Below are 13259 nucleotides of genomic sequence, written 5' to 3'. Positions count from 1 at the left end.
ATAGTGATGGGGACACTATCCTGTCAAAGAGCACCGTCCTTTGGATGAGACGTTAAACCGAGGTCCTGACTCTCTGTGGTCATTAAAAATCCCAGGATGTCCTTCGGAAAAAGAGTAGGGGTTTAACCCCGGCATCCTGGCCAAATTTGCCCATTGGCCTCTGTCCATCATGGCCTCCTAATCATCCCCATATATATATATACTGATTGACTCTATCACTCTGTCTCTTCTCCACCAATAAGCTGGTGTGTGGTGGGCGTTCTGGCGCAATCCAGGTGGATGCTGCACATTGGTGGTGGTTGAGGAGATTCCCCCATTCCATATGTAAACCGCTTTGAGTGCCTAGAAAAGCGCTATATAAATGTAACAAATTATAATTATTATTATGAGCCTTAGCTTACCTTAGCTATTGTTCATGCTGAAATGAGGACTAAAAAAATCATTTTAAAAAGAGAACAAATCCAAGCAACTTGTGTTTGACATGTGCTGTTTATTTGAACAATTATGTTACCAAATATCTATTAAATATACATCTCTCATTCAAGTTCAAAGCATCAGAGGAGACAGCTAAACCCCAGCATTTACAAGCACGTCTGGAACACCCCGTGTCCATCACTTTTAAGGCCCCCAGGCATTTGGCTTTCTCTTGGACTGACCGGACAGAACAAAAACACTTCAGAAGCGAGAGAGAGGGAGAAAGCAAGCGAGAGAGTCTCCACAGTGATAGTGTGACTGTAAAGCTCAGGATATGAGAAAAACTGGACGGTCACTCCAGCTCATGAAGAAGATTAGATTTAGATGGGGTTAGAAACCTTAATAGAAGCCATCCTGCCTTAAGTGTTACTGCCAGGAGAAAAGAATCATAAATTACAGTCCAAAGTTGTTGTTTTTTTACATTGTTCATATAAAGGTTATTAAAAAAAAAGAAAAAAAAAAACACTTCTACGACTCCTACGCAACAGTTTTGAAGGTCTGCAGTATCAAGTTGGTTTGGTGGATGAGCCGGTTGGCACTGGCAAACACGTTTATTGCCCTGGAAGAAATGTAGAGAAGGAAGTTATACAAATTAGATCTGAACACATATCAATGTTACAGGTGAAATTACAAATGTTATGCAGCGACACCCTAATGCCATTTCCAAAAAGATGGAAAGACAAAAAAATGCACACAAATTATGAGTTCATTAACCTCCATCATTATTGTCGCCTTTCTCACAGTGCTAATAAGATACACTACTGTTTAAAAGTTTGCAGTCAGTAGATAACTTTTAGAATAGATGCATTCAATTGATCAATAGTGACAGTAAAGACATTTATAACGTTACAAGCTTTCTATTTTGTAAATGCTGTTCTTTTGAACGTTTTATTCAAAGAATCCTGCAAAAAAAATTAGGAAAGCAGGGCAACTGTTTTCAACATTGATAATATTAAGAAATGTTGAGACGGAAATCAGCATATTAGAATGATTTCTGAAGGATCATGTGACACTGAAGACTGGAGTAATGATGCTGAAAATTCAACTTTGCATCACAGGAATGAATTACATTCATCACAGGAATGAATTACATTAATAAAATATATTCAAATAGAAAACACTTGTTTGAAATTGCAATAATATTACTTTTTTACTGCATTTGATCAAATAAATGCAGCCTTGGTGAGCAAAAGAGACATTAAAAAATATTTAGAATAAATCTTACTGACCCCAAACTTTTGAAAACTTCTATTTTTTTTGTAAAGTGCATATCACACATGTCTACAGCGAGGGTACTTTAACTTATATTTTTTCCTTAATATGCCACATTTCTCCATGCATTTTATGGAGAATAATATTAAATGCTATGCAATAATTAATTATGCTGAAACAATTCACTATTAAAGATAGCTATCACTATAAATTTAATTAAAATGATCAAACATTACTATGTCATTTAATTCCTAAAAGATCATTAGAACTGCAACACTGCTCGTCTGATAAAATCTTAAGTACTGTAACAATTTCATCAATGTATATTACCCTTATTTAATTTTCAAATTACTAGTTCTTTGTTGTGTTAAATATCATGGCATGCTCTGATGGAAGCACAAAAGATAACAAGAATCAAGCCAAGAATTCTCCATTATAAATTTATATGAAGAAAAAAAAAAAAAAAAAAGCCCTTTGGCAAGAAAAAATAAAAATAAAAAGTGATCTGCAGTGAGAATAATGGGTGATTCTTAAAACTTCCATACTTTCCGTCTTTGAAGTATGTTTTCAGAGTGTCGCTGAAGCTTTTTGAGTGTTTCACAAACTCCTTCTTCTGATGCTCAAGAGCCTGGAAAACACAAAGCCATTTTTATTTTTTCCTTCAGTAAGTGAGACAGTATACTGGCTGTGTGTGTGTGTGTGTGTGTGTGTGTGTGTGTGTGTGTGTGTGTGTGTGTGTGTGTGTGTGTGTGTGTGTGTGTGTGTGTGTGTGTGTGTGTGTGTGTGTGTGTGTGTGTGTTATGACTCACCCTTCTGTTCTGGTACTGGTATTTCTTAAAGACGTTGTTCACTGTGTCCAGTAGTTCTTTTATTGCACTGGCTATATCTCTGTGGACACCAATTAAACACATTTTCAGACATAATTGTATCAATGTCTCACTCATGTGACCTTTTCCACTCATCAGTCATATTTATGACCTTCAGTGGGGAAAGTAATGGTGGTGAATACTAAATATTTGACTGTTAACTCTTTCCCCGCCATTGACGGAATTTTCCGACTTTCCATGTTTTCACTGTTATAATGTAGGTTTAATTTCACTATTACACATCTTCTGAAAGAGGACTGAACCTCCTGATCAGAACACATGTGAGGAAGATGCAGAAACAAGCGAGATCATATGTAAGCAGATGCATATGTAAAATAACACGATCATCAACATTAAACAGCATATAAATCAAAACTGCCTAATGTTACTGAATCAAACGTCGACCCAGGAAGCAAGCATTAGGTGTGTTGATGGACTCGATCTACTCCTATGTTTTGATCATCGTTCTGAATCCGATCTGGATGTAGTCTTTGACATAAATGTGTTTCTCTCAGCTTTTTGCTCAAACTGTTGTTTGCAAAGAATGCAAATCAGAGGCTCTGTTCTTTCTTTTGATATAACATGTCCATATATTTATACTACAAAAATATTTGGGGGTCATGAAACTTTTTAGAAAATGATCAAAAAGGCTGGCGCTTGCTGACAACTTTTCAAAAGCGCTGGCGGGGAAAGAGTCACTGCTTTTTACATACAACTGTCAAATATTCTTACATTTTAAAACTGGCTAAAATCTGTCAGAAAAATAAAATAAATAAAAAAATCCACCCTCAAAAATCAAAAGAAAGAAGGAAAAAGAAAACAGATCTAACTGCTCTTAGAAAACAGGCTTCAATTTATAATATCAAAAATGTCTTTTGATTTGAGAGTGAAACACGAGCCAGACATTGCTTTAAATATTAAATAAATACTTCAAAAAGAAACTCTGTCAGGGCAAGTGTAAAAGTAAAGACTGACGTAATGATACGAAAGTCATGACGCAAATGGGGACAAATGGGCAAGTGAATTTTTTTTGGATTATTATTGTTATTATTTGTGTGTGAATGTGCACATGAATATGTTCTCACTTGATTGTCTGCAGGAAACGGACTCGGTCATTGATTTCATCAGGGATTTTGCTGAGGATCTGTTTCAGTGCGCGAGCTCTTTCATTCAGGTCCTGGAACTCCCGCTCAGTCCTGTTAATCATGTACTCTGCACACAAAGAACACGCCCACAAGAAACACTCAGTAACCATGGCAACAACCGTTTAATTCTAATGACCCGTCATTAAAATGTGATGCACTCAAAGACATAGAACTTTTAACGGCCAATCATGATCGACAACCGTCTGAACTGAGACCATAATACATGCTACTGAAATGCTAAATGCACTGCAGATGACTCTATAGCAATGCAGAAACTTCTATATTATCATGTAAACACAGTCAGGCACCTCACAAACACAAAGTATACAAGGATAGATTACAGTAGGAAGAGCAAAACAAGGATTTTACAATTGGCTTGGATTCAATTTGGAGGTACATTTTGTATTCTTCACATTTCAAATCAACAAAAACGCACATTAGCCAGAAACCCAATGCGTTTCTGTGCATTCATTAGCAGAACATGTCAAAAACACTTGCAAAAAGGAAGAAATTAAATTATGAGGGAAAATACATTAGTGTCACTACCGTTTTAATTCATGGGGAAACAGCTCCCCCTAGAGGCACGAGGCTGCAACGTTAACAAGAATTTGCATTGCAAACCATACAAGCGTGTTTTTCTCCTCTCAAACAAATTTGAAAACTCATAAGCACCCTCAACATCGTCGGCAGCCATGCGTAATAAAGACTCTGTGAAGTTGATCTCCACGTTCTTCTTCTCCAGAATTTTCATGATAATATCCTGAGTCAGTCCAGGGTTCTCCTTCTCTGCCTGAACAAATAAAGAGCACAAAACAACCACAAACATATCATTTCTGATTCTGAAATAGATTTAAAAAAAAAACCTCTAAATTTGAATATAGGAATAGTTTGATATGTTGACCAAATTATGAAACACTTATTAAAACAAATATTTTTTTCTCTTCAAAATTAAAGACAAATCAATCTATGTACAGTATATTACTATCAGGAAATAATAAACATGTCAACATGCTTTCATGATTAATGAATGTCTTCTAACATTAATTTATATGACTGTTACACAACAATTTTACAAAGCCATGAGCAGAAATGGTGTTGCTGAGACAGCAAAAGCAGTCTGCACCAGATTTTTTTGCTGAAATTTTGTTCTACTTATATGTTAGACAAGGTTACTTGCACCAAAACCAACTCATGTCCAACTTTAGAATTTAGAATTAAACTGGCCGTTTTGCTACTGTTTGTTTAAAATGTATAATCTTTATATGCAAATGTCCTCTGTTATGACAAAGCCTAAGCCTATCAGCACAGTTTGTATCAGGACAGGCAGAGTTGCTGACAATTAAATGTAAAATCAGCAGTCAGGTATATTACAGGTTCATGGGGTGAACCAAATTCATGGGGGTTCATTTTTCTAATTTCACCTTGATGACGTAGATACATTTCAGATGGTCTGAAGGAGATTTCTGACTAATTAAATATATGAAAAGAAAAGCAAGCTGAAGAGAGAAGGGTTTTGCCGATCAGGTAATGACAGAATCACGGCATGTTTGCTCACCTTTATGAAAGCTGCTCTCAGAGTCTGTGCTGCAGACAGATTTACTCTCTCCAGCTGTAAAAAAACACACACACACACACACACACACACACACACACACACACACACACACACACACACACACACACACACACACACACACACACACACACACACACACACACACACACACACACACACACACACACACACAAGCCATCTTAATTTACTGCCAGATAAAGCAGGTTGTTTGGTTTTAGTGTCGCATACATTATACATAGCCATTATCACCACATTAAAATAGAAATATAGTTTGTGGTGGATATAGATTTTTCTTAATTAAAGAGACATGAATGAATCCACAGCAGCACATGAAGACTATGTAAAAAGCATGTGTTCATATAAGAGAGTATGAAACTGTGCTCATAAGAGAGTATGAAAATCATTTATGACACACTTAAGGATCCATTGTAAACCAATGTTATTGAGTCAGTGTGCATATTTAGTTATAAAATGGGACAACTTTAATGGTTAGATTTAAGACAATACTCTGTTGCTCTTCTTGAAGAAAGAAACACTGAAGAGATTCAGTCCAGCATAGTATGTTCAATCTATTGCATTATATGTTTGAACGAAATCTTATATCACCGTTACTACAGCATATATTACAACAAAACTACTTTTGCAGTACATACAACCCCAAAATGTATCTCAAATTACAATGTATCATGCAGCAAAGTATGCAATATGCTGTTCTTTTGAACTTTCTTCAAAGAATCCTTTGTCAGGTCAGTTTATGCAAAAATATTAAGCAGCACAACTGTTTTCAACATTGATAATGAGCAAACTGATAATCAGCATAGAATGATTTCTGAAGGATCATATGACACTGAAGACTGGAGTAATGATGCTGAAATTCTGCTTAAATAATAATAATAAAATAAATTTTAAAATATATTCAAACAAAACATACATAATTTTACAGTTTTTACTGTATTTGATCAAATAAATGCAGCCTTGGTGAGCATAAGAGACTTCTTTTAAAAACATAGAAATACAAATATTACTAACCCCAAACTTTTAAACAGTACATTTCTTGGAATGTGGACACAAAGGAATAGCTATATTATATATTTAAAAAAATTACAAAACAAAATGTTACAAACAACGCAGCTTGAAATAAATTAATTTTGTAGGCCTAACCATCTCAATCCATTGAATTACAACTAAAAAATCCTTAAAGGGTTACTTCAGGATTTAGCATTAAGCTTTGTATTAGTAGAAAACCTGTAGTATTTTCGAATTACCGTGCTTTCCACCCTCATATCCCCCTGAGACAAGAAATTTATGTATTTTTTGTCTGGAAAAAATCCTCCGATGACGCAAAAATTGTCATTTTGCGTCATCGGAGGATTTTCTGGCCAGAGGCTAAAGACTACAGCCAGTAGATGGCGTTGTTCCGCATGTTTTCAGCCCGCCCATAGGAGGTGGGATCTCACTCACAGAATGTACACAGTGTCAGCCTCTTTCTTTGGAGGCTAAGCTAGCAGGCTCTTGTTCTGTGGAGAAAGCTGAATAATAGGAGAAAGCTGAGTAAGTAACCATCCTCCTTTTCCCGGACTTGTCCGGCGGGCGAGATCGTTCAAAATGTCCGGGATTCAGCTTTTGCTTTCTGCGGTCGCCATTCATTGTTTACATGCACACCTTTCAATCTAACCGAATTCATTCCGATTGGTGAATGTGAATGTAGTGTTTACATGAACGCTAAACAAGTGATCGGTTGATGTGCTCTTTACCATTGCTAAGAAAAATTCCCGCTCCTCCTTGAGAGATGCGAGACCCGGCGCGTCTCAGTAATGACACCACCGGCCTCGCGCTGTTCTCCCGCGGCCGTCAGCCTCGTCCTGCTCGCCACAGTAAACATGATGAATGGCGACTGTAGAACGCAAAATCCGAAACCCGGACATTTTGGACGATCTCTAAATCCCTCGCAAACTCATCACGTAGGCTAGCTTTGTTGTTTTCAACCGCGCACTCTTACCGGTAAGCGTGGCCTCCTAAGGCAGCGAAGCAAGTGCATTCTGGGAGTTGTTGTCTTTCATCCACATAAGCCAAAAATACATTTTCTGGCTTTTCTCAGTCTAGAAAGCTCCAAATTCAAAAATTTCTTCACATTTCTTCTACTTAAATGACCTATTTTAAATACACATTCATCTTCCCAGAGGTGAAGTATCCCTTTAAAAACAATTTATATTTGGAAACAATGGAAAACAGCTACATTTAATATTTAACTTAAAACAAAAAAATATAAAATGTCACAGGACTACATTTTAATAACTGAAAAGATCCATACGAATGAAACTATTCGCTGAAATGAACTAGACTGTCGAAGAGATTGTTGGGCTATAGTCTAACCTCACTTGTGTCAACAACAATACTAAAAATGTGTTTAAAAAAGATAGATTGACTGTTAGAGAAAAAGTTTAATTAATTAAAAAGCTAAGTTAGCAAAGTTCCTTTCATTTAGTTATGAAACCCCCAGTTATCATCTCAAGTAAAATGGATTCTGAAACATGAACTTATGAAAACCTTTTTCATTTTATTTTAAAAACATATATATATATATATATATATATATATATATATATATATATATATATATATATATATATATATATATATATATATATATATATATATATATATATATATATATATATATATTCAAAGATGCTGGCTAGCCAAATAACAACTTCAGCATCCGACTTATCTGTTAAAATAACACTAGTTCAACCAGAACTAGAAGTGGTGTAAAATGAGTGTGACTCCACTACCTCAGACCTTCCTGAGCATGTGGGTGTGCATCATTTGCATCTCCTAATCCTGAACTTCAGTCTGCGTCAACAAACCATAACTGAACTCTCTCCTGCTCGAGACAAACCACCATACCTCATTGAAGACAGGGTACATCACGGCGTAGAGAGTCATGGATACCATCGAGTTTGCGTCTGCTTCATTCTTCATCTCTTCCATTGTCATCCTCGTCAGGGCGCGGAAGAGACGGGGGGAGCGTCATTCACTCCTGGGGGGCTCGCGATGAGGGGGGCCCAGACGATCTCTGAAAGGGGCACCAATGAGGAAGAGATTATAAAAGGGTAGCGGGATTCCATTTCACAAGTAAGGAAATGACATTTTCAACCTGCGTTCAAAGGTAGACGTGATAGCCATGGGAAAGCGCCAAGTTTTCGGTGAGATTTAGGCGATTTGGGCCCCTTAAGATTAAAGGTATGAGACACGTGGCCAGTGTAAGAAAAATAAAGGCTATTTCCTGGACGGTGCGCCCATGACTTTATGATGATAATGTTAGATTTTGAATTATCCTTCTCAGGTTGTACGGCCCAAAGACAACACAGATTGTAAGGAAAATCTTGAGTAGACATAACGAAATTTAACAAATGGACCCTTTTCACATTTCCAGAGTTCTCAGAAGCAGAAGTCGTCACTTCTATAGTGGTGAATGGGAAATACAACAATTACAACTTTTGCGGTCCCATTTGCCACAATAACAAAAGAAATTAAAGCTGCAAGCAGCATTTATCAGGGTTCAAGCAGTTAAGTTTTATTTAGCAAACATGTAACCACTGAAATACCATTTACAGCCAATACAAGCAATTTACCATAGGAAATTTATGGTTTTAAAGTATTTTAACAGTTGATATATATGATATTTTAACGCCGCCTATGGTCCGATATCCATAAAACTTTAGATGCTTGTTCAAAATGTTCTCACATATGCGCCCTTGTTTTGTCACGCCCCTTTTCTAAATGACCCTGTTACAGCCACCCAAATGCAAAAGTTCCACTTTTTTTCGATAATTATTGATCTAGAGAGTCCAGAGAATTGTCCTAGACTGGTTTGGTTCCGATCAAGGGACTAGTTCGCAAAAGTAGGTTCTGGACAAAATTTGACATAGCAGAAAATGTTTCCTGCCTAAATCGAAATTGGAGATACACATTTTATCTGCCTTGAGCCAGGGATCACAGTGGTGTAAGACACTTGAGTAGGACAAACGGTCTAAGAGTTATGAGCGATTTTGTACTTTTGGTTGCTGTAGCGCCACCTATGGGCCAATCGGGGCCATACTCTTGATAGGTTCTCCCCAAATTGAGGACTAGGCTACCATTTGGCCAGGTTTCAAGACTCAAGCATTTACGGTTTGGGCTGCACAATGCGTTTTACGGCAGAAGAAAAATTATAAAAATCCTTACAATTACAATAGGGTTTCAGCACTTCATGCTTGAACCCCTAAAAATCCATGATTGCAGAAGAAAGAATGATGTCAAATCTGCTGTCACTCATTCAACCATTGTATTAGAAACACTCAGGCAGCAGCACTAACCTGTTTTGTGTTTTCTTATCCCGTGTGAATTTGCCATTAATATTACAGACGTCCTGTGGTAAAATTGCATTACTCCATCTACCATTGTAAAACGAATCCCATCCGAATAGGGCTTTAGTCGACCTAAATTGTATTAGTCGGTTAGTCGCAGAAAACAAAACTCCACAGGTGTCGAAATCAGGCTCATTAGATCATTACCGGCAGGTCCTTGTGGTAATTACAGTATGTCGGACAGGAAATCCAAACGTTCACCTATCATCCATCGACCTCAAATATGGCTTATTTAAAACATGTGAGCAACTTGGCCGCTCATTCTAATGTAGGCTAAACCTAGATAAATGTGTGCTATCATTAGGCGCATATCCAACTGTTCGCGCGAGGCGTGGAAGCTAAAGTATTAGCGCGCTTACTGCATTTTCCTGGTAACAGAGGAAACAACTTAAAATACTCCGTCAGTTTTGGTGATATAGATAAGACATCATTCAAAACTGTAAAGGGAATACTTTTATGTGTAAACTCACAATAACAACAAAACGTTGTGCTTTTGTAAAAATACAGTAAACTAACAGGATGCACTTTCTGCCGTCTCGGTCTCCATGAACTGGAGCGTGTCACAAAAAAGAAAGCTTGAAATGTGCTGTTTTAAATTAACCAATTCAAATCGAAAACAAATAGGCTACCTTCTGCTTATGTAATCCGTATGGAAGCTGCATTTCTCTCTATAGGCGCATTCACTTTACTGCAGAGATGCAGAGCATCAACTCTCTCTCAGAGTCAACTTCATCTTTGCAGACGACACTGACTCAGAAAACACTAGTTTATTAGGCCAATTAACAATTAAAATGTCTCCTTGTTACAGACACATCCATAATCATTAAATGCATTGCGACAAGCTTTATGCGTGCGGATTGGAATACCGGTAGGTATTTATTCCGCCCCAGAGTATATATTTAAGTAATTAAATTAGCATAGCCTAAGCGTGCGATTGGTCGACTAATGGCTTAAATGAACTACTAGTCGACTAGAAAAATCATTAGTTTGGGGGCAGCCCGACAAATCCACAACAACGTGTGATAATGTCCTGTTTAATACACACGTGAGCTGCAGTTATGTCATCTGCCACTTTAAATGCTCAAGCTTTTAAAAGTTGAGTGGATTCTGATTGGCATGTTATATCGTTCATTAGCTGGGGATAAGGGGAAAAAAACATTCTAAAATGTATTCCAACAATATTGCAAGCATTGTCATCATTGTGGTATGGACTTCCTTCTCAAAGAATTTGAATGATTATTAGTTAGCGTTATAGTTATCGTACTTGAACAGGCCTTAAAGTGACTTTATTTCTTCTCAAAGTCTACAACAACATGCCAAAGTTTTTATTCCTTCACCCAACACGTGTGAAACAATAGCGCTTCTTGTTATCTGCAGAAGGTCACAGTTCCTCTCAAGCTACAAGGAACTTTACAAACCATTGAAAGCGAGGCACGCTTATCTCAATGCCGCCGATTCAGGCTAATGGACAGGAGGCCGTGAGTCATTCCCACCTGATCTGAAGGCCTTTGGCCCCGCTATGGGAGGTGGCCTTATCTGGGTGACATTCATAGGGATAGCAGTGACGTCGTCACATAGAGCAGGTCGTTGCTTCACTTAATGGTCGAAAATACCAGCACTCCTCTTATAAAACATGGTTGCCAGGTTACATATGCATTTTAATGACTCACCTTTTTCCTCTTGACAAAGGCCAACCAACACCTGATTCCTGTAGTGTCTCTAGTCTGAGTCTGACCTTGGCACTGAAATGGGTAACACCCTAACACAGGTGAATCCTGAATCAGATCCACCTATACTACATTTTTACCGTATAATGCATTGAAGATTAAAAGTGAAACAACATATTCACTGTCAAGTGAGGGGAAGTTTAGCCAATTATTGAACCACCACAATATGGAATAATGCAGATAGATATGCATGACAATAGGTCATCTGAGTTGTGATTATTGCACTGTTGTAATTTTGAGTAAATATTAAAAGTATTTTGTTCAGTCACTTCATTTTAGTACCTCACAATATTGTAACTGTAATTATATAAATACTGTCATCAAGCTCTATATTTCTAAAATCAGAATTCATACATTAATATACTTGATTGTGTTAAACCATAATGGTTTTTCAATATGATGCTGACAAGCTGTCATAAATAACAAATACAACACAAATACTCAGCAGTCATTCAACATTAGTAATTTTTCTGCTCTGTTTTTCAGCAAATACACCACCAACAAAAAACTTTTCTTGTAATGTGATTAAAAACAATCACTTCTTCCACTCAAGCATTTTTAAACTGACAAATATTGGTCAGTTAATGTCACTCTAGAGCAGGTTTTTCCAACTTTCACAGAGCCAGTGATTCTCCGCCAATTCAAGGACCCTCAGAATTAATAATAATTATTTGATATATATGATAGGTCACCTTCACTTCAATTTAATTAATCCAGCTATTTTTCTCCCAATTTATAAACGGGAACTGTATCTGACTCTTACTTAAGTGGACAATGGCATCAAAACAGATTCTACCGACTGATTTAAGCTGTCAAGATGTTTCAGGTTTACACCCAAATCTGACGTCATCATATTTATCAGCACTGCAATTGTGTGAAACACTGTAACAGCTCGATTCTCTGAAACAGATCCAGGATATCAAAGTTTCAACATTTGTAACGTTGAAACAGCTATCTTACCTGATTCGTATGAATGATTAGTATAAGATCAAAGCCAATGTAATATTTAAACTGTGTCATTGTAAACCTGATTGAGTAAATTCCTATTAAATTTTCTTAACGTTAAGTATTCAGCAGGCCTGCTTTTACTGTCTTCAAACCTGATTTACTCTCCATTCAAACTTGATGCCTGGTTAATACTGTTTTGAGATGGGCTTCCTGCCTTGTATAAAACAAAATAAATCAAATTTAAACATCATTACTTTTCTTACTTACTGATCTATTGTGAGGCTCTGGTTAGCTGGATTGCTAAAGTCTCTGTTAGCTAGGTGACTGCTAGTCCCAACACAAATTATTTTCATAGAAACCGCAGCTAAAAGAACATCGTTAATTCCCAGTTACATTTAAAAGTGTGTTTACAGCCTCTCCTACCTGTGTGAAGCTCGTATAGATGTTTATTTGACTGCCGATTAGCTCGGTAACTCTTTTGAATATTTTCCTTTCTGTGTGGATTGGAATCGCTCGCAAAAGACGGAAGTGTTCTGCATGACCAATCTAAAGGATGAGGGGCGGAGCTATGTGGTGGTGAGCACCAATGAGAGAACAGAGAGGGGCTAGAACTGAGCTAGGTGCGACGTTTAGTAGTCCTTTAAAAGATTTCAATCGGTGCAAAGCAATGCGCAGAAATTTGACAAAGAACTACAACTCCCATGACCGTAATTTCTAAACCTGGCGACATGCAGTCAAAAGACTGGCGTCTGTTTCGCTATTGAAAATCGGTTTGGTTAATATGTATATCTTTATTTTAAATGTTAAATTACAAGCAATAAAATAAATTTAGGATAAAAATAGAACGCGTAAGATAACAAATAATGGACGAAAAATAAAAAAAAAGCTGTCAACAAATAAGG

The 13259-nt window shown here is 37.0% G+C and overlaps 1 protein-coding gene across 1 annotated transcript; it reads right to left on the bottom strand.

The window, feature by feature from the left end:
* Positions 1-470: 470 nt before the first annotated feature.
* pdcd10a (programmed cell death 10a) lies at positions 471-12905 on the bottom strand. The gene is made up of 8 exons (XM_081372691.1): positions 12781-12905; positions 8181-8349; positions 5253-5306; positions 4370-4487; positions 3638-3764; positions 2496-2574; positions 2232-2314; positions 471-1033 (listed from the first exon to the last, which is right to left on the bottom strand). The coding sequence occupies exons 2-8, from the start codon at positions 8268-8270 to the stop codon at positions 952-954; spliced, it is 633 nt and encodes a 210-aa protein (XP_081228817.1). The 5' UTR covers positions 8271-8349; positions 12781-12905; the 3' UTR covers positions 471-951.
* Positions 12906-13259: the final 354 nt, after the last annotated feature.

The sequence above is a fragment of the Scardinius erythrophthalmus genome (assembly GCF_964197995.2).
Source record: "Scardinius erythrophthalmus genome assembly, chromosome: 8".
Classification (NCBI taxonomy): Eukaryota; Metazoa; Chordata; class Actinopteri; order Cypriniformes; family Leuciscidae; genus Scardinius; species Scardinius erythrophthalmus.
Note: the sequence above shows the minus strand (reverse complement) of the source record. Positions and strands in the feature narration are given on the sequence as shown.

Excerpts from the sequence above, each read along its gene's own strand:
- pdcd10a (XM_081372691.1), bottom strand. The coding sequence starts at position 8,270 with ATGACAATGGAAGAGATGAAGAATGAAGCAGACGCAAACTCGATGGTA. Across the intron at positions 4,488-5,252 it reads TGAGAGCAGCTTTCATAAAG|GCAGAGAAGGAGAACCCTGG; the intron begins GTGAGCAAACAT and ends TTATTTGTTCAG. Across the intron at positions 2,575-3,637 it reads CGTTTCCTGCAGACAATCAA|AGATATAGCCAGTGCAATAA; the intron begins GTGAGAACATAT and ends TGGTGTCCACAG.